Here is a 25,018-nt window from a genome sequence, read left to right as displayed (position 1 = left end):
TCTCTGAAAAAACAAAGACTTCACCCCAATAATACATAGTGATGCAGCCCAACAGAATGGCAGGTCGGGGCAAATAATTCAAAGCTGATTAATGTCACATCATAAAATTAAAAATGAAAAAAAAAACAAAACACTGCCATGGAGTTGATTCTGACTCATGGCGAGCACCATAGCGTTCCTAAGGCTGTAAATCTTTACCCAAGTAGATTGTCTTATCTTGCTCCCACAGAGTAACTACTGGGTTTGAACCACTGGGCTTCTGGTTAGCAGCCAAATGTCTTACTCACTGTGCCACCAGAGCACTTTGACTTCACATATAAAACCAAACAAACAAACTCACTGCCATCAAGTTGATTCCAATTCACAGCAACCCACATTGGGTTTCTGAGGCTGTAAATCTTTACGGAAGTAGTTCACCTCATGTTCCTTCCATGGAACAACTGGTGGGTTTGAACCATTGACCTTCTGGTTAGTAGCCAAGTGCTTTTATCACCTTATCCACTACATCACCAGAGCTCCTCTGACTTCACATGTAACTAAAAAACTCACTGCATCGAGTTGATTGAGACTCATAGTGACCACTCCTTGGGTTTCCCAGGTGGTATCACTATGGAAGTAGATTGCCCAACCTTCCTTCCAAGGAGTGGCTGGTGGGTTTGAACCTCCAGCCTTCTGGTTAGCAGTCAAGTGCCTTAGGCACTATGCTACCAGAGCTCCTGACTTTACATATGTTGTTGTTGTTATGTGCCGTCGAGTCAGCCCTGACTCATAGCGACCCCTCCTTGGGTTTCCGAGGCAGTATCACTACGGAAGTAGGATTGCCCAACCTTCCTTCCGAGGAGTGGCTGGCGGGTTTGAACCGCCAGCCTTCTGGTGAGCAGGCAAGTGTCTTAGCCACTATGCTACCAGAGCTCCCGACTTTACATATAGGGGAGTAAAAAACCTATAATTAGTTAAAAATGGTAAAGCCTATAAATATGGCACTTGCTAGTATTTTCAGATCTCCAAATCAGCTGCTCAGTGACTAGCTCTCAGTCAAGGGCAGCTCTCAAATCCTTTCTATAGCTAGGAAAAGACAAACCACAATAAATCTAGATCAATATGAGTTAGGTGGATCATACTATATGCTAATCAATGAGTTAGCTCTACCTTCACCATCCTTCTGCCTGAATTTAATTACTAGTTTAGTCTTTAAAAGAGCACTCCCTTCACCTGCAAATGAGTTTGGCACTCCTGCTCAGAGTTGGATATCTAAACTAAGCTCTACCCATCCCGTGAGATAGCCCAGGCAGCCACGCAGGTTGTTGTTGTTCTGTGCCATCAAGTCATCTCCGACTCATAGCAACCCCTCCTTGGGTTTCCAAAGCAGTATCACTACAGAAGTAGATTGCCCAATCTTTCTTCTGAGGAGTGGCTGGTGGGTTTGAACCACCAACCTTCTGGTTAGCAGTCAAGTGCCTTAGGCACTACGCCACCATAGAGGCAGGCCATGGTGCCTAGAACCTCCCAGGGCCAACCTCTTCAATCACGTTGACTTTTACCACCTCCAGGGTTAAGAGAACTTTTTCTCACCCCTCACCTCAATGCAACCAATTCACTTATTCAGCACCTACCAGGGGGAGGCTCTGGGAATAGCACAGGGTTCAAGACAAAACCCTTGCCCTGATGAAGTAAGTTCCTACCAATGGTATGAACCAGTTACAGCAGCTTTTAAAAAGCACTTAAGTGCTGTTAGCCCCATTTATAATAATCTCCATAGGTAAAATTTCATGGAAAAAAATTTGAATTCCCAAGGGGGAAAGCAGTTCATGCCATTTCAGATTTGGCTAATACTGACTTTCTCTCAAAAGTGAACTTGAGCATCACCTCCTCCAAGAGGGCCACCTGAATCCCTGGGCTCACACAACCACCTAACATTCTGCACACAAAATCCCACAATGAAGTACAGGTTTGGGCTATCTCCCCAGGATACCTGAACGCCTTAAGCTTTGTTCCACAGAACCCAACAAGGCCTCCGGCCACAGCAGATGATCAGTGAGCATTGTGAGCTAAGACATGGAAGTGCATGCTAAGGTGTGTGTGTCCCAAACTGTCTGTGGTATGTCTGTAGTTACAAAGAAATGAACCTATTTTTCCTATCTTCATCCCTGCTATCTTTTCTAACGTTATAAACAACCCCTTCTGAACAAATTACAAAGAGATGTCTGTCCCATCACACCAATATTTATTGAAACTGAAACTGAAGAGAATTAGGATGGCAGAAACAAGAAAGCTCAACCTGCTTCTTAGTACTAGATGATGAACTGGAAGGCAAGAAGGGGTGGGAGATGAGGTTAGAGGCAGGCAAGACTACTAGGAGGACCAGATTTCTGGGAAATGTTCCCAAAATAACTGAACTTTAGAGGGGATGGGAAGCCTTTAAAGACTCTAAGCAGCAAAGAGTAAAAGTTAAATTTTATATAAATCATGCAGGCAGCTCTGTGGAGGGTAAATTTGAAGGAGTAAGACTAGATATATGGAGACCAGCTCCAATAACCCACATATATGATAAGAGCCTAAATAAGTGTGGTGCTGATAGAAAAGATGAAACTGATTCAAGAAGACTTTAGCAAGCAAATTCAGCTGGATGGAGCAACTGACGGATACAAGGAAAGAGGTAAGAGAGAAAGGAAAGCCAAAGATATGACAAGGTCACTGAATGATGGAGACACCAGCTCTGACCAGGAAAACAGAAGAAGGAGCAAGTTAGGGGAAAACAGAGTGTTAACTATGGACACATTGGCTTGGGCATGTCTGAAAGACATCTAAGTAGGTCTGCCAGGAGGCATATGGGACATGGGAACTTGGAGCTGTCCTAGGACTTCCCTAAGCCAGTTTCTTTGGATGGGAAATGCAGGTACAACAGTAATTGCTCCTCCCTTTCAGGCTGTTGTGAGGATTAAAGGAAGTAAAGTTTAAAGCCCTTTGCCTGCCTCAGTCCTAGAAGCAGCAGTCAAGTTCAAGGTGGAAGATGGGTGACAGTTTTGGGCAATATGTTTAAGACCATAAAAGTAGATGGAATTGAAATAAGAAAAACAATAGAAGAACCAAATCCTGAGGAACGCCAATATTTAAGAAGGTTGAGGGATGATAAAATGAAATACCAAAAGAAACTGAGAAAAAAAAAATATTATCATAGAAGGTGAGGTGTAGAGTAAACTATATGGTATGGCTTTTCTAGCCATAGTCTTTGTAACTCCCACTTTGCTGTGAGCAATGAGTAGCTGATTGTTAAAGCTATCCACCTGGTGTATTTCTGATGGAGCAGCACAAAGCAATCTTCTGGGAAGTTCACTCTTAAGTGTGTAGAATTCTTATATTGGTATTGGTTAGTTCTGCCACTCTGCCAGGCTCAAAATGAGCCCTTCTAGAGGCAGAAAGGAATCTCTCTGACTGCCAGCTGAGAGAGACACGCTGCTGAGAAAAAGCCATGAGAGAGACATGCACTGCTAAGAGACACAAGAGAGACACGCTGCTGAGAGAGATGTGCTACTGAGAGAGACATGACACAGACACACTACTGAAAGAGACGCACTGCTGAGAAAGAGACACAAGAGATGCCCTGCTGAGAGAGATGTCCTGCTGAGAGAGACACGCTGCTGACAGAGAGACATGAGAGAGAGAGAGAGAGAGATGGCCATCTGAGAAAAAGACACGAGAGAGAGATGGTTGACTGAGAGTGAGACAGTCAGCTGAGAGAAAGACAGCCAGCTGAAAGAGACTGAGTGTGTTCCTAAACTTGAATTGTAGCCTGTTGCTTCCCTAATAAACCCCATAATCTGTGAGTCCTGTGTGGCCACTGCAGCAAATTATCAGACCCAGAAGAGAGGTGGTGGGTGCTGCAGGAGGGACAGTTGATGCCAGGTCTGGAGGGTGGTGGTATGTCTGTCCTCATAGGAATAGGCCTTGGGCTGCTGATGGTGATTTTATCTTCTTCTTGTGTAGTTAGAGGAGGTCAGAAGATGCCGCTTCCTTGACCCTTTAACAGAAGGCATTGAAGAATGACAGAACCAGGGGAGCAAAGAGTCTCAAGTAGCAGCCAACAAGAAAAAGGAGGACTGGCATGTTTACATGGTCATTTCTGGGCTTTGCCAGAGCAGTGTCCACAGAATGGTGCAGGCATAAGCCAGACTGCAGAGGAACAAGGAGAGAATGGAGGCGAGGGGAGGACATGTACAGACACTGCTTTGAGGAAGTGGCTGAGAATGGAAGGGAACACACTGATCCCTACCTCAAAAGAGAAGCAAGCAAGGCCAAGGGAGGGCTGGCAGGCTCATGGGGGCAGGGGGCTAAGCATTTAGAAGAATTTGGGTCTGTTTCTAAAGGAAGATTCAGGAGAAAGGAAGAGGAGGAGGGTGCATAGAAGGGAAAGTTTGACACAAGAGAACCTAGAGGGAACAAGAACTGAGCAGTGGAGGACTGGGCATGAATAAGAAGTCAGCCTCATCCCCGCGACTGAGACTGAGAGGCAGCAGGAAAGCAGGGCTGCAGAAGGGGATGGGACCATGGCCTGAAAGCTGAGGAAGCTTACACCTGTCAGCTTTGGTTTTCTTTGGAACACAGACACTGAAGTGTTAAGAAAGAAACAAGTTCCTCCTGATTATAACTCTAGCTCTTGTCTGAGACCTTACAAAATAATGACCCAAACAGAAGGACAGTAAACCTGCTAAGAGTATAAGGGGGACAAGGAAGGGATTATTTTGAATTACAGTATTTCACTTAAAAATAGGTCATTCAAATATGGCAAAATATTAAAAAACTGCTAAATGTAACTGATGGATAAATGGATATTCATTATACTATTCTCTCTACTTTGCTGTATAATTCATTTTCTTCATAATAAAACATTTTTAAAAAAATAGTAAGAGGCGGGTCAGTTGGGTGAGTGGCTTAAAGAAAGTGGTGAGAGTTCATTATTTTCTCAGTTTCCTTTTAATGTAAGCTTCACTCAGGCACAACTGTCACTATGTAATTTATCTTCAAAATAGCAATGGAAATCATATTAACAGACTCATTTACTGTCTTGATAGGAATGATTGTCAGAATCAGTTGTCCTAGTTTAAAACAAACTTCTACGTACACAAACAGAACACGTCCACGTCACAGCAGAAGTCAACAAGTATCCATCAGAAATAAAGTCACAGAAAAATGCACAACGAGGGCCTGATGGGGCAACTTCAGGAGTCACTCGTTATTTTGCCAGAACAGGATATTTTAAGGAAAATAAGGCTCCAGGTCAACAGTTGAACCTTGATCTAGTGTACATCCCTTGCTGATGTCTTGTTCTCAGCTTTACAAAGGGCGCTGTCATTAATATATTCCTAACATCGGGTTGGGCATTCCTACTTCCGTAGTGATACCGCCTCGGAAACCCAAGGAGGGGTCTCTATGAGTCGGGGCCAACTCAATGGCAAATAACAACAACAACAACATCTGGTAACTAACCAGAAGGACTAAATCTCACTTTTTGCTGTTTTGAAAATCATCTATTACCTACACCAAATTGTTAACATTTTATTTGGGGAGCCTGGGATTCCACTCTTCCTTTCACTCACCTTTTACATATTTAAATAATCAAGGGAATAAAAATCACACTAGCATATTTCTTCTCTCTAAATTACTCTGAACTTGTTCCTAAACTCACAGAAAAAAAATGTGTTGATGTCTGTATTTGAAATATAAAACTCTAAAGGAAAAAATTTTTTTAGCAAAGGGAGTATACATGACAGTGTTTGAATCTTGATTTAGACTTAGGACAGGAGAACAACGAGGAAAGTCTCCATTCCACAAATGTGTCCTGAATCCCGACCATGTGCAGGGCACTTTGCCAGGTGTTGGGGGTGAGGCTGAGGGTTCTTAGCACTCACACAACTAGCTGGACTATTGGGCTGAAAGAAGCAAGTGAGTGGCCAAAGTGAGGCAGAAACCCACAAACATATTCTCATTCGCCCTCAGACATCTGCAGTAGCTGTTGTTGTTGTTGTTGTTATGTGCCGTCGAGTCAGCCCTGACCCATAGCGACCCCTCCTTGGGTTTCCGAGGCAGTATCACTACGGAAGTAGGATTGCCCAACCTTCCTTCCGAGGAGTGGCTGGTGGGTTTGAACCGTCAGCCTTCTGGTTAGCAGTCAAGTGCCTTAGCCACTATGCTACCAGAGCAGCGCCCCAAAAATCAAAACAACCACAACCAGGTACAGGATTTGCACAAGAAGACAAGAAGGCCCAGCGGGGAAACTTGAAACAGTACATTCTCCAAACAGCCAAAATACTAACAAAGCCTTCTGAACAACCAAAACCAATGCTGCACTAAAAATATCAAATGCAAACCCTGCCGTGCCTTACTGGGAGCAAAAGAAATTTTTGTAGCGAAAAATTACTTACAATTCAGAAAGCTCTAACTTAAAATCAACTGTAACAAGTCTAGGCCCAGTCAATGGATAAAACTGCAAACAATCATCTTCAAAATGAGTTACTACTGATTTCAGCCATAAATCCACAAGTTTACATGATGCACTTTTTAAATTGCAGGTTTTCTTCCTGAAAGCATGACAGAGCAATTCACATTCAACTCTGAATATTAGGTATTCAGACTTAAATAAAAGGAAATATCTCTTGCTGCCAATTGAAAGGCACTATTTACCATCATTTCCCTTATTTGCATTAGTGAATGTGTTTACTTCAGCTTTTCAAAGTGCTCCTTCAGTCCTTTGTAACTAAATATTGCAACTTTAATTCTTCACACTAATTCAGGCTCTTCTAACTGCCCAGTGTCAAATGAGCAAACCAATAGACTCAATTTCAAGGTCATAAACGACCTTTGGCCAACATATCCTAATTCCATTTCCATTCCCTCATATTCCTGGCAAGCTCTTTCAGAGTGGACCTACATGCAGAATTTACTTCAAATGCCTATTATTCCAGGATGAGGAAAACTTCTTCTCTTCTACCAGTAATTAGAAGCCTCCTATTAATTTATATCCCAGAATCGTAAATGAAAACCAAACTCAATAAGAGCGCTAGACTTAAAAATCTCCTTTAACTCTAAAATTCTTTGAAATAAATATCTCAGTTTCTCTACATTAATTACAGAAAAGGCTGGACCAATGAATTCATGTTTAAGTGATGAGGGTAGAGTGATGGTGGTAATGGTGTAAGTAATGGTATAATTGATAGCTAATAATTTCTATGCAGTGGTATGTGTCATGTACTATGCTAGACAGTTTACATAAGTCCTCACTGTATTCTTACATAACCCTGTGAGGTAGGTACTAGGTTATGGATGAGAAAACTGAGGCCTGTGGTAGTTAACTGAGCTCTGCTAACAAGAGACAGAACTAATAGTTGAACCCTAATTTGGCTCACTCCCAACCATCACAGTATGATGCACTGATAATTATGGTCATAGTCTAATAAATGCTCCTCAAAGTCTGTATTTGTGTATTATTAGTCTATAATTGTAGATTCTGCAGCCTAATTTATGTGACTTAGGCAAATATTAACATGGTTTTTACATTAAACACAGACTGATGGATGTTGAAGGGAGGGTCAGAAACCTGGAAATCAGGGAGATGTGAAAATAGACATTCTCTAAAATCATTCAAAATTGGAAAAATTATTCAAAGTTTAATCCACAAAATTATAACCATCAAAAAGTACATGAGCTTTGAGTCACAAAAAAAAAAAAAAACAACTCACTGATGTCCAGTCGGATCCAACTCATAGTGACCTCTCCTTGGGTTTCCAAGGTAGTATCACTATGCAAGTAGATTGCCCAATCTTCCTTCCAAGGAGTGGTTCGTAAGTTTGAACCACCAGCATTGTGGTTAGCAGTCAAATGCCTTAGGCACTACGCCACCAGAGCTTCTTTCAGTAGTAGCAAGAATTTATTGTATCTAGTTATTCATAATGGCTGAGGTTTTATTTCATTTGTTAGTATATATATTGGCACTGAGCTTATGAATTCCCAGCCATAAATTTATAGTTTTGTACAAATAATAACTTTGGGGCCCTATCAATTATATCATTGCAATACAATTATCCCATTCTCTTAAATCCCTGAAACTTTCCATAAATATTTATGGGTCAGTAAAAGATAAATATATCATTCAGAAATCCAAAAATCTGGAATGAACATCAGAGTTTTTGGATCCTTCTCTGTGTTCTCTCCTTACAGAGCATGGCGCTAAAGGGAATAAACAGATGCTTCTGTGATGTCATTAGGGGCACCAACATGACAATACCCTACCCCATCCTCAGGAAACTTCTACATCACCAACACCATTCTCTAAAGTGAAGCCCTCTGAGTGTCTTTCCTTGGCCAAAATGATTATTTTCAGAAGGCCCTTATCAAAATATTAATTTCCTTGGGGGACTAATGGTAACCAAAGCTACATTTCTTGAGAATCTATTTTATGCAGGGCATTTATTTATGTATTATATCTAATATTCATAATAATCAATTATGACCTGACCCAAGGTGTGCCTAACCCAAGACACAGTCTTATCAAATCATTTCATATTCATGCAAAAGTTGGACAATGAAAAAGACGGAAGAAGAATTTTGACTACACCATGGGCTGCCAGAAGAACAAACAAATTAGCCTGAGGAGAAATTACACTAGACTGCTCTTTAGAAGTGTGGTGAGACTTCATCTTGCTTACTTTGGACATGTCATCTGGAAACACCAGTCACTAGAAAAGAACATCATGTTTAGGAGAAGTTAGCAAAAATGAGGGAAGCCCTCAATGAGACGGATGGACAGAACAGTCACAACACTGGGTTCAAATTTGTCAAAGAGAAAGTTCGAGAGGCAGGAATGCATAGGACAGACAGGAGAAAGTAACCAAGAGGAGAAAGCGGGAAGAGAGCTGTTACATTGTGGGGACTGTGATCACTGTCACCAAAAAAAAGCGTATGAAATATTGAATGGAAGACGAATCTACTCTGAAATTTCACCCAAATCACAATTAAAGGTTGTTTTTTGAAAAGAAAGAAAGAAAAGAGAAGATTATGAAGATGGTACAAGAACAGGCCACGTTTTATCTGATATCCATAAGGTCACCATGAGCTGCAGCCAACTGCATAGAAACCAACAATTAACAGCTAACATTATCACCATTTTCCAGAGAAGAAAATGAATACTCAGAGTAAGGGATTTGCTCATCATTCACATGCCTGTTAAGCAGCAGAGCTGGGATTCACACACCTGATGTGCTGACATCAGTCTGCCCACTTTCCACCACCTCTGTTTGCTCCTCCATATGTCAAGCTGGTTCCCACTACGGCCTTTGCCTTAGCCTCCAACCTTCACATAGCTGGTTCCTTCTCACTACTCATCACTCTGTGAGGCCCTCCCAGACCCTCTAGGAAAAGCAGTCACCTTGTCATCTCTATCACATCACCTCTTCTAACTCTCCACTTTGCACTGAATTACCATGTGTTATTTCCTTATTCATTTGTTTACTTGTTGATTATCTACCTCTCTGAGCAAAGGCAGAAGCTCTGTGACAGCTAAGATTCTTGGTTTTGTGTTCCCTGCTCCATCTGTAGCAGCTAGAAGTGCCTGACACACACCCCCCAAAAAAAAACCCACAGTTGTCATAGAGTCGATTCCAACTCTTAGCAACCCCCTGTGTGTAAGAGTAGAATTGTGTATCATAGGGTTTGCAAGGCGGTGACCTGTCACAAGCAGATTGCTAGGCTTTTCTTCCAAGGGTCCTCTGGGTGGGTTTGAACCACCACCCTTTCAGTTAGTAGTCAAGCTCTTACCAGTCTGCACCAACCAGGGCTCTGCCTGACACACAGTAAGTGCTCAATAAAGACCTGTGAATGATTCAATGGCTTTCCTGCTGCTTCCACCACACACTGAGCTGAAGTTGGGGAAAGAATCTTGGCCTCAATACAGAGAGCTGGATTCCAGCTTTATTTCTAACTATCTTTGGGGCTCTGGTAGCGTAGTGCCTAAGGCACTTGGCAGCGAACCAGACAGCTGAAAGTTCAAACCCACCAGCCACTCCTCAGAAGGAAGGTTGGGCAATCTACTTCCGTAGTGATACCACCTCGGAAACCTAAGGAGGGGTCGCTATGAGTCGGGTCTGACCCCACAGCACATAACAACAACAACAGCTTTGGGGCTGCTCTTGGATGATCTACATTCAACTCAATTTCTTCAAGTTGTTTTCCAAGGTGTCAGCTAAGTGAGCTGGAACTCAAGATCAGAAAATTACATTGGGTTATGTGGGAAGGCCCAAGTCATAGGAGACCAGAGTTCAAAGGGCAAGAGGAACAGACAAGCATCACTGATCTCATTCTGTCCTTGATCCACACAGCAGTTCACCATCATGCCCATTACAGCTCAAAAAGAAGGTAAACGTTTTAAGAAAAAGTGTACAAAATAGGTAAATTTTATGTTTCATTCGTTTTTACAAGGGGAAAGTTTACATTAACCAAGATACCAAGCTAAGGTCATTCAAACTGTCCCAGTTTTCTCTGTGTGTATGTGTTTTACTTTTTATCTCCTGCAAACCTCAAAGAAACCCCTTCAAAAACAGGGACTTTTGAAAGTACCTAAATAATACAGCCAAATAGGTCCAAAAATAGGTCATCATCTGGTCTATTTCACCAACAAAAGTGAGTGATAATGCACCCTGGAAAGAGCAACATTTTCTCTCAAATTTATAGCTCCCTCTTTTCTACTAGTCATCTGGTCCCTTATAATTAATTGGAATGAAAACATCCTCTAATACAGGGGAAAATACCAGAACTTTACCTAGGGAATTAGAAACTAATAAAAGCATCATTTTTGATACCTTTTTATTAGAGGTTCTTTACCTGAGGCTATGTTTACAGTCAGGCTTCAGGGGACCACTAATTTGGTAAAAGTGTACCCAGAATATTGTCAATATGTGAATTTCTCTAGAGGCAGAATTCACAGTTTTCATCACTAAAAGGGTCCAGAACCTCAAAAATTCCAGAAGCACTGCTTCACATGGAATTTGCCATCAACACTCCTGTGCTCTGTGAAAACAACAGATTTTAGTACTACATAATAAAGCACCTAAGAGGTCCACAGCTTACAACTAAACACACACATTCTGTTTAAAAACTATGCTAATATATTTTTACTTTTGTGTATTCTTCCAAAAATAACTTCAGAGCCCAGGATGGAACCTAAAATTCAGCAGAATAATCTTCAGAGATTATTTCAGAAGGGTGCAGAATTTGCATTGTCCAAGGTAGCATAGTGCCTAAGGCACTTGACTGTTAACCAGAAGGATGGCGGTTCAAACCGACCACCCACTCCTCAGAAGGAAGGTTGGGCAATCTACTTCCGTAGTAATACTGCCTAGGAAACCCAAGGAGGGGTCGCTATGAGTTGGGTCCCACTCGATGGCACATAACAACAACAACAAGGGAACCATAACTACAACTATGTAACGCTGATGCTGGAAGGGACCACAGAGTTCAGCGTGTCCAACCCTCTGACATCACAGATGTCAAAAACCCAGCATGGGGGCAGAGACACAGAATTACATTTAAGTGCCATGAGAAAGATAGGAGTCCCTGGGTGGTTTAAATGGTTAATGTGCTCAGCTGCTAACCCATAGGTCGGAGGTTTGAATCCACCCAGAGGCATCTCAGAAGAAAGGCCTGTTGATTTACTTCCCAAAAATCAGCCACTGAAAACCCTAAGGAGTACAGTTCTGCCCTGACACGCATGGCCTCTCCACAAGTCAGAATCAACATGATGGCAATTGGTAAACCAATATGAGAATGCTATAGAGACAATGCTGTGCAGATACAAGGGATGAAACATAACTTAGAAAAGAAAATGCAACTTTGTGGTTTTGCTTTAAGTGCCTGAAGAATAAGGGCTAGGTTTAAAATTGGTTATACAGAGGCAGGTCTAAAAAACATGTTCACACTGGCCCTACATGACTTATTTTATTAATGTCATTATGAGGGGCTCATGTTGACAATAGTTCTATTCTGTGGCAAATTTCTTCCTTTCTTTTTTAACCACAAGCACAAACTAAATATCTTTGGTTAGCTTTTAAGCATTTCTCTCTCTGTGAGGTCAAAGGTGTGCAAGGGACTTTATGTAAAAATCAAAGGAATTTTCAGGAAGGCAGCACATAAAAAAAAAACACTGCTGCTGAGTGCCCTATCCAGCGGTCTTTCTACTACAACAGTCCTAGGGGCTTTGACAATTGCTGCTCTTAATTTAGTAGAGCTGCAGAAACACACTATCATGACAGTCTTGATAAGTATCTCCAGCCAGTATCATGACTAGCAACAAATTCTTCAGCACAGCACTTAAACACTAGATAGCCAATACCCTTGGGCACATCCCTCCATCTAATTAAAATGTCTGTCCTTCAAGTGACTTATAGTATTTGTCATCACTCAGGGTGGCTATATAGACTGGTGGCTAGAGACAGAGAGGAACTACAAACCCATTAATTTCTATGCTGGAGAAACAGGCTTCTAGCAAAAGCTTCAACAGTGGAATAGTCAGTCTTTCACTGACACCGGGTAATAGGTCATAACTCACAATCATCCCCTAGAAAAAGGAGTGCATTAGCGTAAATCAAGAAATATATGGCAGGGCAGCTCCGGCTCTGAATTGAGCACCCGCTGTTTTTCCTTAAGGCCAATTCTAAGCCAACAAAATAATACCAACATCACTATCGATGCTGTACAAGTCACTCAGACATGAGCTAAATCCTCTCCAAGCCTGAGCAATTTAGATTTGGACCAATTTCATTTTAGGAGCTACTAACTTTGATAAGATATAATTTGTGTTGACTGCTTAAAACCACACCAATTAAGCTAAAAGGAAAGAAATGATGTAACTGCCTGACATATGGAAGCAGAGGCTTTAGAGATTGAAGGGTTGCTGGAGATTTTCTAGTGCAAGTCCCTCATTATAGAACTCAGGGAATTGAGACCCGGAAGGAAGATGCAATTATTGCTCTCTCCTCATCTGGAACAATTAAGAGTGAAGAAAATCAAAGACACATGGAAACAATTAGTCCAAGGGACTAGTGGAACATGGGAACCTCAGCCTACATGACCCTGAGACCAGAAAAACTAGATGGTGCCTGTCCACCACTGCCAACCACTCAGAAAAGGATCAAAATTGGAGATCCTGGCTAGAATGAGAGAAAAATGTAGAACAGAACTCAAAAGCATAAAAAAGACCAGGCTTATGGTCTGATAGAGATTGGTGAAGCCCCTAAGACTATGGCCCCTAGTCACCTTCCAGGCCTAGAACTGAACTCCCTCCCCTGGCTTAACTTTTAGCCAAATAATAGACAAGCCTACAAGGTGAACAACTAGACCAGGGAGTTGCACTCCTTAGAACAATCAGCCATGGGCAGCATTTGCACAAGGAGAAAGCTCAGAAAGCAGTAATGTATATTAATATATATTACTTTGCTATATAGCAAAGGAAACACGGAAAAGGTAACCACAGGCAGGAAGTGTGAAGAGAGCTGTTACACTGTGGGGAATGTAATCAATGTCAGGAAACAAAATGTGTATGAACAGTTTAATGGAAAATGAAGTTGCTCTGTAAACTTTCACCCAAATGACAATAAAAAGTTGTTTTAAAAATAACAAAAACCCTGGTAGATAGAGACTTGTCTAACTCACAGGTAAGAGATGGCAAAGCTAAACCCTGAACCCAGTTGCATGACTCCTGTTACAGTATGACACTCATATTGCTGGAAGCTGAACAGTGAAATGCAAAAAGATTTTTTTTTAACTTGGTAGTTAATACAACAGTTGTTTCACAGTAAAAGTGAACTCCTCATATCTTGAATAATAATGCAACTTTCTTTGAAATCCTAGAACACACACACAAAACACATACACATAAATATGTATATGCGTGTGTATATATGTATACATATATGCATATCCATATATACAAGCATGCATTTATGTAGTATATATATTTACCATATTTATACGGTACATGCATGTGTGTTTATATAGACATATATGTTGTTGCTGTTGTTATGTGCCGTCAAGTCGTCTCCGACTCATAGCGACCCCTCCTTGGGTTTCCGAGGAGGTATCACTACAGATGTAGATTGCCCAACCTTCCTTCTGAGGAGTGGCTGGTGGGTTTGAACCACCAGCCTTCTGGTTAGCAGTCAAATGCCTTAGGCACTATGTCAAATCCTACAGATCACAACAGAATGTGGTGTGATATAGTGCTAGAAGATAATACACAGTGGCTACAACAATGAACTCAAGCTTATGATCGATAATGAAAATATCTAAATAAATTAATAAATGCATTTCTAGATAAGTAAATATATGTAGATATTCCATGGGAATCCAGAAGCCTCCAGAACCAAGCAGGAAATGAGTGAAGAGGGCAGGTTTAAGTAATAGGGAGTGGTGGGGTCTGTGGCAAACTGAAGCACCCTACCACTAAATGCCTTCAGATTCAACATTAAAAACATCTGTGACAAACACACCACAGGCTGACCATAGACCTGAGCTAGTCCATAGCTAGGAGGGTTCTCTGTTGCTATTGCTCTGAACTAGATGATCCTGCTGCTTCAACATCTATGATTCTTTCATGATCAGAACAAAGCTTAAAGAACTTCATGGTTTGAATAGGGTGCTATTATTTTTGCCTTCGGGAGTCAAAAGTTCTTTCACATGATGTGTTTATAGGGATCACAACTTAGTTCCTTCCCAAACTTTCCAAAGATGGAAACATTTCTATGGATCAGGAACTGTTACCTTTCAAAAGGGCATCTGAGGTGTCACTCTGGAAAAACATTATCCAGTCAGAAGTTCCTTTTCTTCTTTTGAGGAATAACTTTTCATAGCCATTTAAGTGAAGCAGGCCTGTCAGAATCTATGCTGAGGATTTAAGTATCAACTCTGTGTTTTTCCTCCAGGAAGATCCTCCTGACGACTTTCCCACACCAGGTATTTACCAGCATCTGAGCACTTACTAAAAACCAGTTGCCATTAAGTTGATTCTGACTCAGGATGACCCCATGTGTGTCAGAGTAGAACTGTGCTCAGAGTTTTCACTGGCTGATATTTCAGAAGTATAAAAACTAAAAAAAACAAACGCACTGCCATCAAGTTGTCTTCAACTCATAGCAACCCCTCCTTGGGTTTCCAAGGCGGTATCACTATGGCAGTAGATTGCCCAACCTGCCTTCTGAGGAGTGGCTGGGGGGTTTGAACCGCCAGCTTTCTGGTTAGCAGTCAAGTGCCTTAGGCACCATGCTACCAGAGCTCCCAAAAACCAAACCCACTGCCATCAAGTCAGATCTGACTCATAGCGACCCCTCCCTGGGTTTCCGAGGAGGTATCTCTACAAAAGTAGACTGCCCAACATTCCTTCTCAGGACTGCCTGGTGGGTTTGAACCGCCAGCCTTCTGGTTAGCAGTCAAATGACTTAGGCACTAAGCCACCATAACACCTGCTTTTCTTCTAAGGCACCCCTGGGTGGATTCAAACCTCTCACCCTTCCATTAGCAGGTAAGTACATTAACCATTTACACCACCCAGAGACTCCTAGCACTATAATTTCCTATCTTTTTCATCTACCTCTCTGTCGGAAACACAAGGTCTTTGAAGAAATGGGCCAAGTCAGTCTGATATACTTAACTCTCTACAGTCAACCACAGTGCCTGGCATATACTAGTTGGTATGCCAATGGCTTGGCATTTCATATAGATGCATGTGATGGTCTGTTAGCATAGCTACTGCAGAAGCAAAAGAGATGAATGCAAGTTAGCCACCATCCACACTATTACACCCTAAGCTCTCTCTGACCAATACCGTGTACTTCCATGAACAGAAAATCCATTAACTCATACATTCATTCATTCAGGATGGGAGTGAGTGTAGGCTATGAGAGGCCACAGGATGTTGAGGGAACACTAAGGAAGTGGACCAAATCCAGACTTGGCATTTCAGGGAAAGGTTTAAGAAAAAGTGGTATCTTAACTGAGACCTGAAGTATAAGTAGGAATTAGCAAAGTGAAGGGTGATTTTTCAGAAATTGAAAGAAGTTCATTGTGACTTGTACATCGAGTGTGCTCAGAACTCCAGGGCCAGATCATGCAGAACATTCTAAACCATTTTAAAGACTTTGGGCTTAATCCTCAGAGCTGTGTAGAGCCACTTAAGGGTTTTAAGTAAAGGAATGACTCTCTCAGCTTGCTGATTCAGAAAGATCATTTTGGATACAATAGTGACAAGAGTGGAGAAGACTGGTGAGGGCCTTTATTTCCAACTCAAGCATTATTTTTCATCATATTCTAATGAAAAAGTGCAAATAGTTAACTCAAAGGATACCTGATGTAATCAACTGTTTTAGAAAATAGAAAAAAGGTCTATAGAAAATCCAAGTCACCTCTGTTATTTTAAGTAAATGCTATCCACTTCACGAAATTATACCGCATGCTGACAATTGCCACTAATCACCATTCCAAACACCTGCTGGATACTAAACCTGTGCTAAGAGTTGAATCAGATAAAACGACTCATGCTCTGCCCAGCAGCTTCTTTGGCTTTCTAAGGCTGAAGTATAATGTTTAAATGCTTATTTCTTGCTACTGCCCAGAATTTAACATTAGGCTCACAAATGACTAGTAAAGAAGTTACAAATGCAGTCTTTTAAAATTAAGCAAAGGCAAGAAATTTTCTGCGCACAAGGTTTTCAATCCATGACCATGCTCAAGGGAGGTCTGGTAGCGTAGTGCCTAAGGTACTTGACTGCTAACCAGAAGGCTGGTGGTTCAACCCACCAGCCACTCCTCGGAAGGCAGGTTGGGCGATCTACTTCCACAGTGATACTGCCTCAGAAACCCAAGGAGGGGTCGCTATGAGTCAAGTCTGACTCAACGGCACAAAACAACAACAGCAACACCATGCTCAAGGGGCATAAAAACCTAGACTAACTTTTCAAGTAATACTAGTATGTCACTGATTGATTTAAAAGGGGAACACTGAAATTGTGACTACTCTACCAATATTTTCGTTTATTTTGTAGAAAGATGTATAAAATCTTTAAGGAAAGAGACTCCCAAAGTACTTATAATTCACTTGCCCTGAAAATCACATTTAAAAAATTCGCTGATTTGGCAAATATTTAGTACCTATTACATGCTCTGGTAGCATAGTGGCTAAGACACTTGCTTGCTAACCAGACGGCTGGCGGTTCAAACCCACCAGCCACTCCTCGGAAGGAAGGTTGGGCAATCCTACTTCTGTAGTGATACTGCCTCGGAAACCCAAGGAGGGGTCACTATGAGTCGGGCCGACTCGACGGCACATAACAACATAACAATTACATGCCAGGCACTGTTCAAGGTACTGGAGCTAGAAGAGTGTGTGAGAGAGGTGGGGCTGTGCTCTCAAGATGTTTTAGACTCTGATGAAGCATAGTCCAGTACACAAATTAATTAACAAACTGATCTCAGAGAGTGACGAGTAATGCAGGCAATAAAACAGGATGACAAGACAATAATGCAGTCAGGAAAATGCTCTCTGAGGAGGAAACATTTTGAGCCACAGCCTGTAGGATGAGAAGCAGCCAACCCCATTAGAGCAAATTCTTACAATGAAACTGGAGATACTATATATCCAATGCAATTCCTTTACATTGAATCTGGTAAACCTCTGGAAATATATTAAAATATGTTTCCCCCTAAACACTGTAGGTTTAGGAGCCCTGGTAGCATAGTTCCTAAGCACTTGACTGCTACCAGAAGGCTGGCAGTTCAAACACACCAGCCACTCCTCGGAAGGAAGGTTGGGCAACTTACTTCTGTAGTGATACTACTTCAGAAAGCCAAGGAGGGGTTCGCTATGAGTCGGATCCGACTTCACCGCACATAACAACAACAAACACTGTGGGTTTAGACTCTCCTTACTAACTGGCTCAGATTTTTAAAACAAAAAAAAAATCAATTACGAGAATAAATAACTACACTATGAAATACAAAGGAGAATGAACCACTAGATAAAGAATTTGGAAGAATTTTGGTGCTATAAATTCATGCATCTGGATCTAGGAATCAAGGGAGAAGACAGTCAATGACTGCCAGTGGTAACCCAGCTGCTTTACCTGACTACAGAACAGGTACCTCAAAGAAAACTGGAGAGAAAGCAGCCCTCCTGTGCTGCTGGGAACAGAACGTCTTCAGGAGGGTTGAACCAGGAAAACAGCCTGGGATCCCGCCAAGCAGGTCCTTCCTTCCTAAGGGAGGTGCCAAGGTCTTTCCATGATGCAGCCTCCAGCTCCTCTTGCCTCCCCCCAAGTCTCCACAGCGGGCATTATGTACTTGACGCCGGTCTGCATTTGGAAAGTTAGTAAATCAAGAAACAAATGTATGACTTTCAGCCAAACAATAGACAGGCCTGGAAGGTGAACAATAACACCAGGGACATATGCACTCCTTAGAACAATCAACCCTATGAGATCAAAAGGGCAGCATGGGCTCAGGGATAAAGCTCAGAAGGCAAGAAGGGACAGGAAAGAAGGGTTAATGGAAACGGTAAACACAGGGAGGAAGTGGGAAGAGTGCTGTTACATTGTGGGGATTGCAATCAATGTCATGAAACGAAATGTGTATGAATTGTTAAATGGAAAACCAATTTGCTCTGTAAACTTTCACCCAATCACAATAAAAAAATTATTTAAAAAAAAATAAGAATACATGAAAGAAGGAGATAAGATTTTAACTTAGGCAAATCTTCAGTTTTCAGAAGTCCAAAAAGTGATGCAAAATAAGCAAGCTCTCCAAGTAGCAGAAATAACTGACAGAGATCATTTAGGAAATGAGACTGCGTTCAAAACTCAGACACTGGATTTAATGAATTTGTTTTATTCTGATGATTCTTAAAGCTCCTACTTTGATAAATATTTTCTACACCAAAGAAGCAAAGTAGTTTTCAGAATAGCTCAAATTCCGCCACTTACTAGCATCTTATTTGGCATTTTCTTTGGTAATACAGGGATAATAAATCCTCATTATTTTTTTTTTCTCTTACAGATTTATGAAATCATTATTGCCACATAATAAACTGTAGATATTTAAAGTAAACTATTTGACAAGCTTTAACATATATATATAAAACTTAGATACCAAAAAAAAAAATTAAAAAAAAAACAACTTAGATACCATCACCACAACCAAAACCACCAATGCATTCTCTCCAAGACTTTCTTGTTCGTCCTCTGTAACCCATTCTTCCCTCATCTCTGCCTTCCCTGTCTTCTGTCACAATACATTAGTTTGCATTTGCTAGAATTTTATGTAAATGTAATAGTACAGTATGTACTGTTTTTTTGCCTGGTTTTTTTCATTTAGCATTCATTATTTTGAGAGTCATCTATGATCCACGCTGTTGCATGTATCAATAGAACATCCTTTCTTTTTTTTTTTTACTGCTGAGCAATATTCCATTGTAGAGATATACGATTTGCTTAAACATTCATCTGTCATTGGACATTTGTTTCCAGTTTGGAGGTTGTAAAGTTGCTAGAATATTCATCCACAATTCTTTGTGTGGAGAAAGCTTTGCATTTTTCTTGGTAAATATTTAAGCATGGGTAGGTCGTATGGTGGAGCTTTGGTAGTGCAGTAGCTAATGCATTCAGCTGTTAACTAAAAAGTCAGCAGTTCAAACCCACCAGCTGCTCCATGGGAGAAAAATGAGGCAGTCTGTTTTGTGGGGTTTTTTGGTTTTAGGTCATATGGTAGGCATATGTTTAACTTTTTAAGACACTGTCCAACTGTTTTTCAGTGATCATGATCATACCATTTTACATCCCCAAGAGCAGTGTATAAGAATCCAGTTGCTCCACTTCCTTATCAATACTTGGTATAGTCAATCTTTCAATGTTAGCCTTTCTAGTTGATCTATATTGATGCCTCATTTTGGTTTGAATTTGCATTTCCTTGTTTACTGATAATTTTGAGCATTTTTTAGTGTATTATTTTGCCATGAACAGGACTGTACAAATTTTTGGCCCATTTATAAACTGAGTTATTTGTCTCACTGAGTTGTAAGCATGATTTTATAGATTCATGTTATAAATCCTTTATCTGAGTTATATCTTGTAAATATTTTCTCCTACTCTGTGCCTTATGTTGTCATTTTCTTAAGTGTCTTTTGGAAAGCAGTTGTTTTAAATTGTGATAAAGTCCAATTTATTTTTTCATTTCTTTAATAGTTGGTGCTTTTTGTGTCCTATCTAAAAAACTTTACTGAACCCAAGTTCAACAAGATTTTCTTCTATGTTTTTCTCTAGAATTTTTATAAATAAACTCTTACAGAATTTAATTATAAAAATTCTAGACATCTATGATCTGTTTTAAATTAATTTTTATGTATGGTACAACATAAAGAATTAAGGATTTATTTCTGCATATGGCTACCCATTTGTTTAAGCACCATTTGTTGAACAGATTATATCTTCCTTCAATGAATTACCTTAGTATCTTTTGTCAAAAATCAATTGATCTTATTATGTTGCATTTATTTCTAAACTCTCCTTACTCTAGACCACACTACTTTGATTATTGTGGCTTCATAGTAAGTCTTAAAACCAGGCAGTTTAAGTTCTACAAATTGTTCTTTTGCAAATTTATATTTAGACTACTCTAGGTCTTCTGCAACAACAAAAGGTCCTCTGCATTTCCATATACATTTTAGGTTCATTCTGTCAATTACTACAACAAAGTCTGCTGGAAGTTTGACTGGGATTTCATTAAATCTATGGAATAGTTTCAGAAGAATTGAGATTTTAATACTGAATCTTTCTATCCAAAAGCACAATATACCTCTCCATTTGTTCAGATCAACTATTTCAACAACATTTTGTCGTTTTCAGTGAACAAGTCATGCATATTTTTATAAAATTTCCTCTCACAATTTCATATTTTGATGCTATTGTAAAATAGCATTTTTCTATTTCAATGTTCAATTGTTCGTTGCCACTATGTAGAATTACAATTGATTTTTGTTGTATACTGAATTGGATCTTGCAATCTCATTAAACTCACTTGTTGGTTTTGGGAGCATTTTTGTAGAAAGCTTAGAATTTTCTACAATCATTTGCCTGCCGATAAAGATAGCTTTACTTCTTCCTTTTCAATCTGTATGCATTTTACTTCTCTTAATTGCCACACTGCACTGACTAGGACCTCTAGCACAATGCAGAATAGAAGCAGAAAGAACAGACATCCTTGCTTATTCTTGATCTTGGTATCAGGGAATGCTAACCTCAGAGAATCAGTTAGGACATGTTCTCTTCTATTTGCTGAAAGAGTTTGTGTAGAGTTGGTATAAATTCTTCCTTAAATATATTATAGAATTCACCAGTAAAGTTATCTGGAACCTTGAGTTTATATACAGGTTTCTAACTACAACTCAGTAACTTTAGTAGGTATAAGGCTATTCGAGTTATTTATTTCTTGAGTAGCTTTGGTCATTTTTATCTTTCAAGGAACTTTTTCATTTCATCTGAATATAGCATTTAATGGTATAAAATTATTCATAATATTACCTATTACCCTTTTAATATCTGTAGGATCTGTAGTGATGTGCCCTCTCTCATTCCTAATATTGGTAATTTGTGTCTTTGTTTTTTAATTCTTGATCATTCTAGTTTAAAGTTTATCAGTTTAATTTCTTTTTTTTACCCCAAAGAACTAGCTTTTGGTTTCACTGATTTTTCTCTATTGTTTTTGTTTTTTATTTCACTGACTTTTGCTATCTTTACAATTTCCTTCCTTTTGCTTACAATGGGTTCAGTTTGCTCTCCTTTTCTAGTTTAAGATGGAAGCTTAGGTCTTTGATTTGAGATCTTTTTCTAATTTAGTGCTATATATATCAATTTAAGGACTTTAGCTGTATCTCAAACTTCATTAGATTTCATGTAGATTAAATGAGGTAACATATAACAGTCAAGTTACTAAACAAATATTTGAGTTCCTACTCCATTTCTGTGTTTGGTACTAGGAATGTACTGAATAAAATAGGTCTAACCGCTTTTCTCATCAAGTTTAGCAGGAACTATTGACAAAAATGATACTAAAATCAATGTTAATTATTATCTTATTGATACTTAAAAAGTACATTAAGCCAGAAAGCATAACAACTTTTTCTTTTTACACTGACAATGACATTATCTCTTATTTTATCTCTTCGCAAAGCCTAGCAGACACTAAGTGGCTAGGTTTTTCAAAGGTCAGAAATGTGCGTTCCAATTGCAACAAAGTAACAAAATATAGTGTGTAGTAAATTTGATTATTTCTTGCCTGTCTAAATAAACTACACATTTCAATGTAATACAGATTTGGTATATTTCTGTAAATCCAAACTTCAAGAGCACCTTTAGATCTACAAAAATGATTTTTAAAAAAAGCATTGCATATATTTCCAAAGTCACTTGATATTTCCTTAACAAAAAGAAACATTCTCTCCATTCTACTTACTTGATCCTCAGTTTCAAAATATCCAGAACTTTCAAAAAAAAAAAAAAAAACTTTGCCTCTTATGCAAACATAAATACATATAAATCATTGGTTTCAAGGTCATTTAAATGCTAACCTTACCTCCCACTCATGTTTTCCAAAACATCATGTATAATTAATTCAGACAACTATAAATATAGCAATTTTTTTTTAATAATTTACTTTAAACTCTTTGTTCATCCAGTGGGCACTAAGCAGCTCTGCACACCGCACCCACTCAGGTACCCTGGATCTTCCTATATTTCTGCTTCTTCCAGTGCTGCTCTCGTGGTCTTCATTCAGGACACTGCCTCTCAAACCTGGGCTGTACATTGGAATCACCCAGGGAGCCAAAAAGTACTGACGTAGGGATCCCACAGCCAGTCAGTCATATCTAAACTCTTTAAAAGTGCGGATTTTTAAAAGCTTCCCAGGTAATTCAGATGTGCAATCACCGTTTCACCAAGGGAGAAAAGGACCAGTCTTGGTGTGGTCAGGGAAGACATGCTTCTCATGGCCACAGGGCAATCTGCACCGCCACGCTGCAGAACCCACTTCCTCAAGAGTACATCTCCCCAGCCCACTTTTAAATCCCACAAAGTGTTAGTTAGGCTGAAGGGGAATTAGCTGCACATAATTTGATCATTATGGTTAAATAGGCATTATGCTTTTTGACTTCTATTTAAAAGAACAGGATAGCTCTACAAGCCATCTGTAATTTTAGAGCATATACAGTAAAAGTATCAATTCTCCAAAGTATAAAATACTTAAATGAGGCTTCACATTATACATCTGATTCTATCACTTGTTAATTTCAAACAGGTTTTCAATTCTGGTTTACATTCTGAGTTGGAAACTGACTCCAAAACTTGGAGCCATTAAAATACTGAGTCTTCCAATAGCTTACTCCATTATTTTACCAAACCAGACCACTATTATAATTATCAGTTCATCAGCTAACAGTGAGAACGAAAGCACCTGTGTCATAAAGACGACATGACGCTAAAGCATCTTAGCATTGTGCAGAGTACTTTAGAAATTTTAATCTATTTACAGCAGAAATTCTGCCTCATGGTAACTAAGTGAAAAGAAGAGGCAAGTGGGAATATGCGGGTAGCTACAGTCAATAGCAAGTGACAGGTGAGGCGCGTGCGGAGGTGGGAGTGGGAGGGTTGTCCACCAACTTCTGACTCTTCAGAGACCAAAAGCAGCATAAACCATGGTGCGGGCCTCACACCTTTCAGATTGTGACTAAATTGAAATTATACATTAGTTGAAAACATATGTAAACCTCCTTGGAAAACTGCTGAATAATGAAACTTTGCCAACATACAGACCCAGGCACTCCGATCTCTGCCAGTGTAATTTATATACCTATGGGATATAATGGATATGCATGCTGAAACACGTGTGCACGTCTGCGTGGCTGAACCAAGACGTATTCATAAACATCATGAATAATACCTGCGAGAATGTGTGGCTTTCTCCCAAGAAGCGCTTGAAGCATTTTATCCCAATCAAGTCACTTTCATATCACAACTTCTTTGCCTTTCCTGCGTATTACCCGCGTGCTAAGAGTTGGGGTTCCTCACTCAAAGTCGGGTAGGTCTTGAGTGACCGCCCCCGCCCCCTGTTCCCTTCCTGTCAGCCAGAGCTACCCTGAAAAAGGACCGTGTCCAGGCCGGCCTCCTGGTGACACACCTGCACCCGCACACACCCATCGCAGCCGCGTCACCGCTGCCGCGGCCACCTGGGCGAGCACCAAAATCTAGAGGGAATTCCCTCCGACGCTGAGCTCCGAAAGGCGGTGGGAAAGCGGTCCCTGAGAGAGTTTGAAAAGTGGAGGGAGCGAGAGGGGGCCGAATGGGCAGAAAAGGTGAGGGTCACGGCTACTCACCCAACCTTCGAAGGTGTCCGACGCGCCGGCTGTGCGCAGAAGCTCCTGGAATTGCAGGGTACAGTTGGCCACAAAGTGGTCGTAGCCCAGGGGCGTCTCGTGGAAGACCGCCAGCTCAAGGTGGCCGCCGTCGGTAACATTGGCGCAGAATTCCTCGTTGTACGTGGGTTTGTTGGTCTTCTGCTTGGTGCTGGTCTGGCCCACGCGCACCTGGTCCACACTCACCGTCAGGTAGGGGTCCAGCAGTTGGTGGCCCTTCTTGAAAAGTGAGTGGCGCAGGGACCAGCGGGTGGGCTGCAGCCCCACAGCCTCGCCGATGCGAACCCTCAAGTAACCATTGAACTTCATGGTGCCGGACGACATGCTGGCGCCGTTGCCCCGGCCCCGGGGGTCGCGCCGACTCGCGTCAGGAGAGCGGGGAGCCCCGGCTCAGGCCAGCCCTGGCAGCAGTTGCAGGAGTGGAGACAGCTCCGGGGAAAAGCAGCGCCCAAACCCCCCTCGACTGGCCATTCTGCCGCCTTCGCGGGACCTTCCCCCTCCCACTCTCCCTCCCTCCCTCCCTCGTTCCCG

General features: G+C 40.8%; 1 protein-coding gene across 1 annotated transcript in view; it reads right to left on the bottom strand.

The window, feature by feature from the left end:
• Positions 1–24,811, bottom strand: part of PRKCH (protein kinase C eta) — a 345,031-nt gene extending 320,220 nt beyond the window's left edge. Inside the window, exon 1 of the mRNA XM_007949086.2 lies at positions 24,449–24,811. Coding sequence (XP_007947277.1) covers positions 24,449–24,811 — 363 coding nt within the window. The remainder of the gene's footprint in view (positions 1–24,448) is intronic.
• Positions 24,812–25,018: the final 207 nt, after the last annotated feature.

The sequence above is a fragment of the Orycteropus afer genome, unplaced genomic scaffold (assembly GCF_000298275.1).
Source record: "Orycteropus afer afer isolate SDZICR_OR568_19922 unplaced genomic scaffold, OryAfe1.0 scaffold00237, whole genome shotgun sequence".
NCBI classification, from domain to species: domain Eukaryota; kingdom Metazoa; phylum Chordata; class Mammalia; order Tubulidentata; family Orycteropodidae; genus Orycteropus; species Orycteropus afer.
This window is presented reverse-complemented; position numbering and strand designations above follow the sequence as displayed.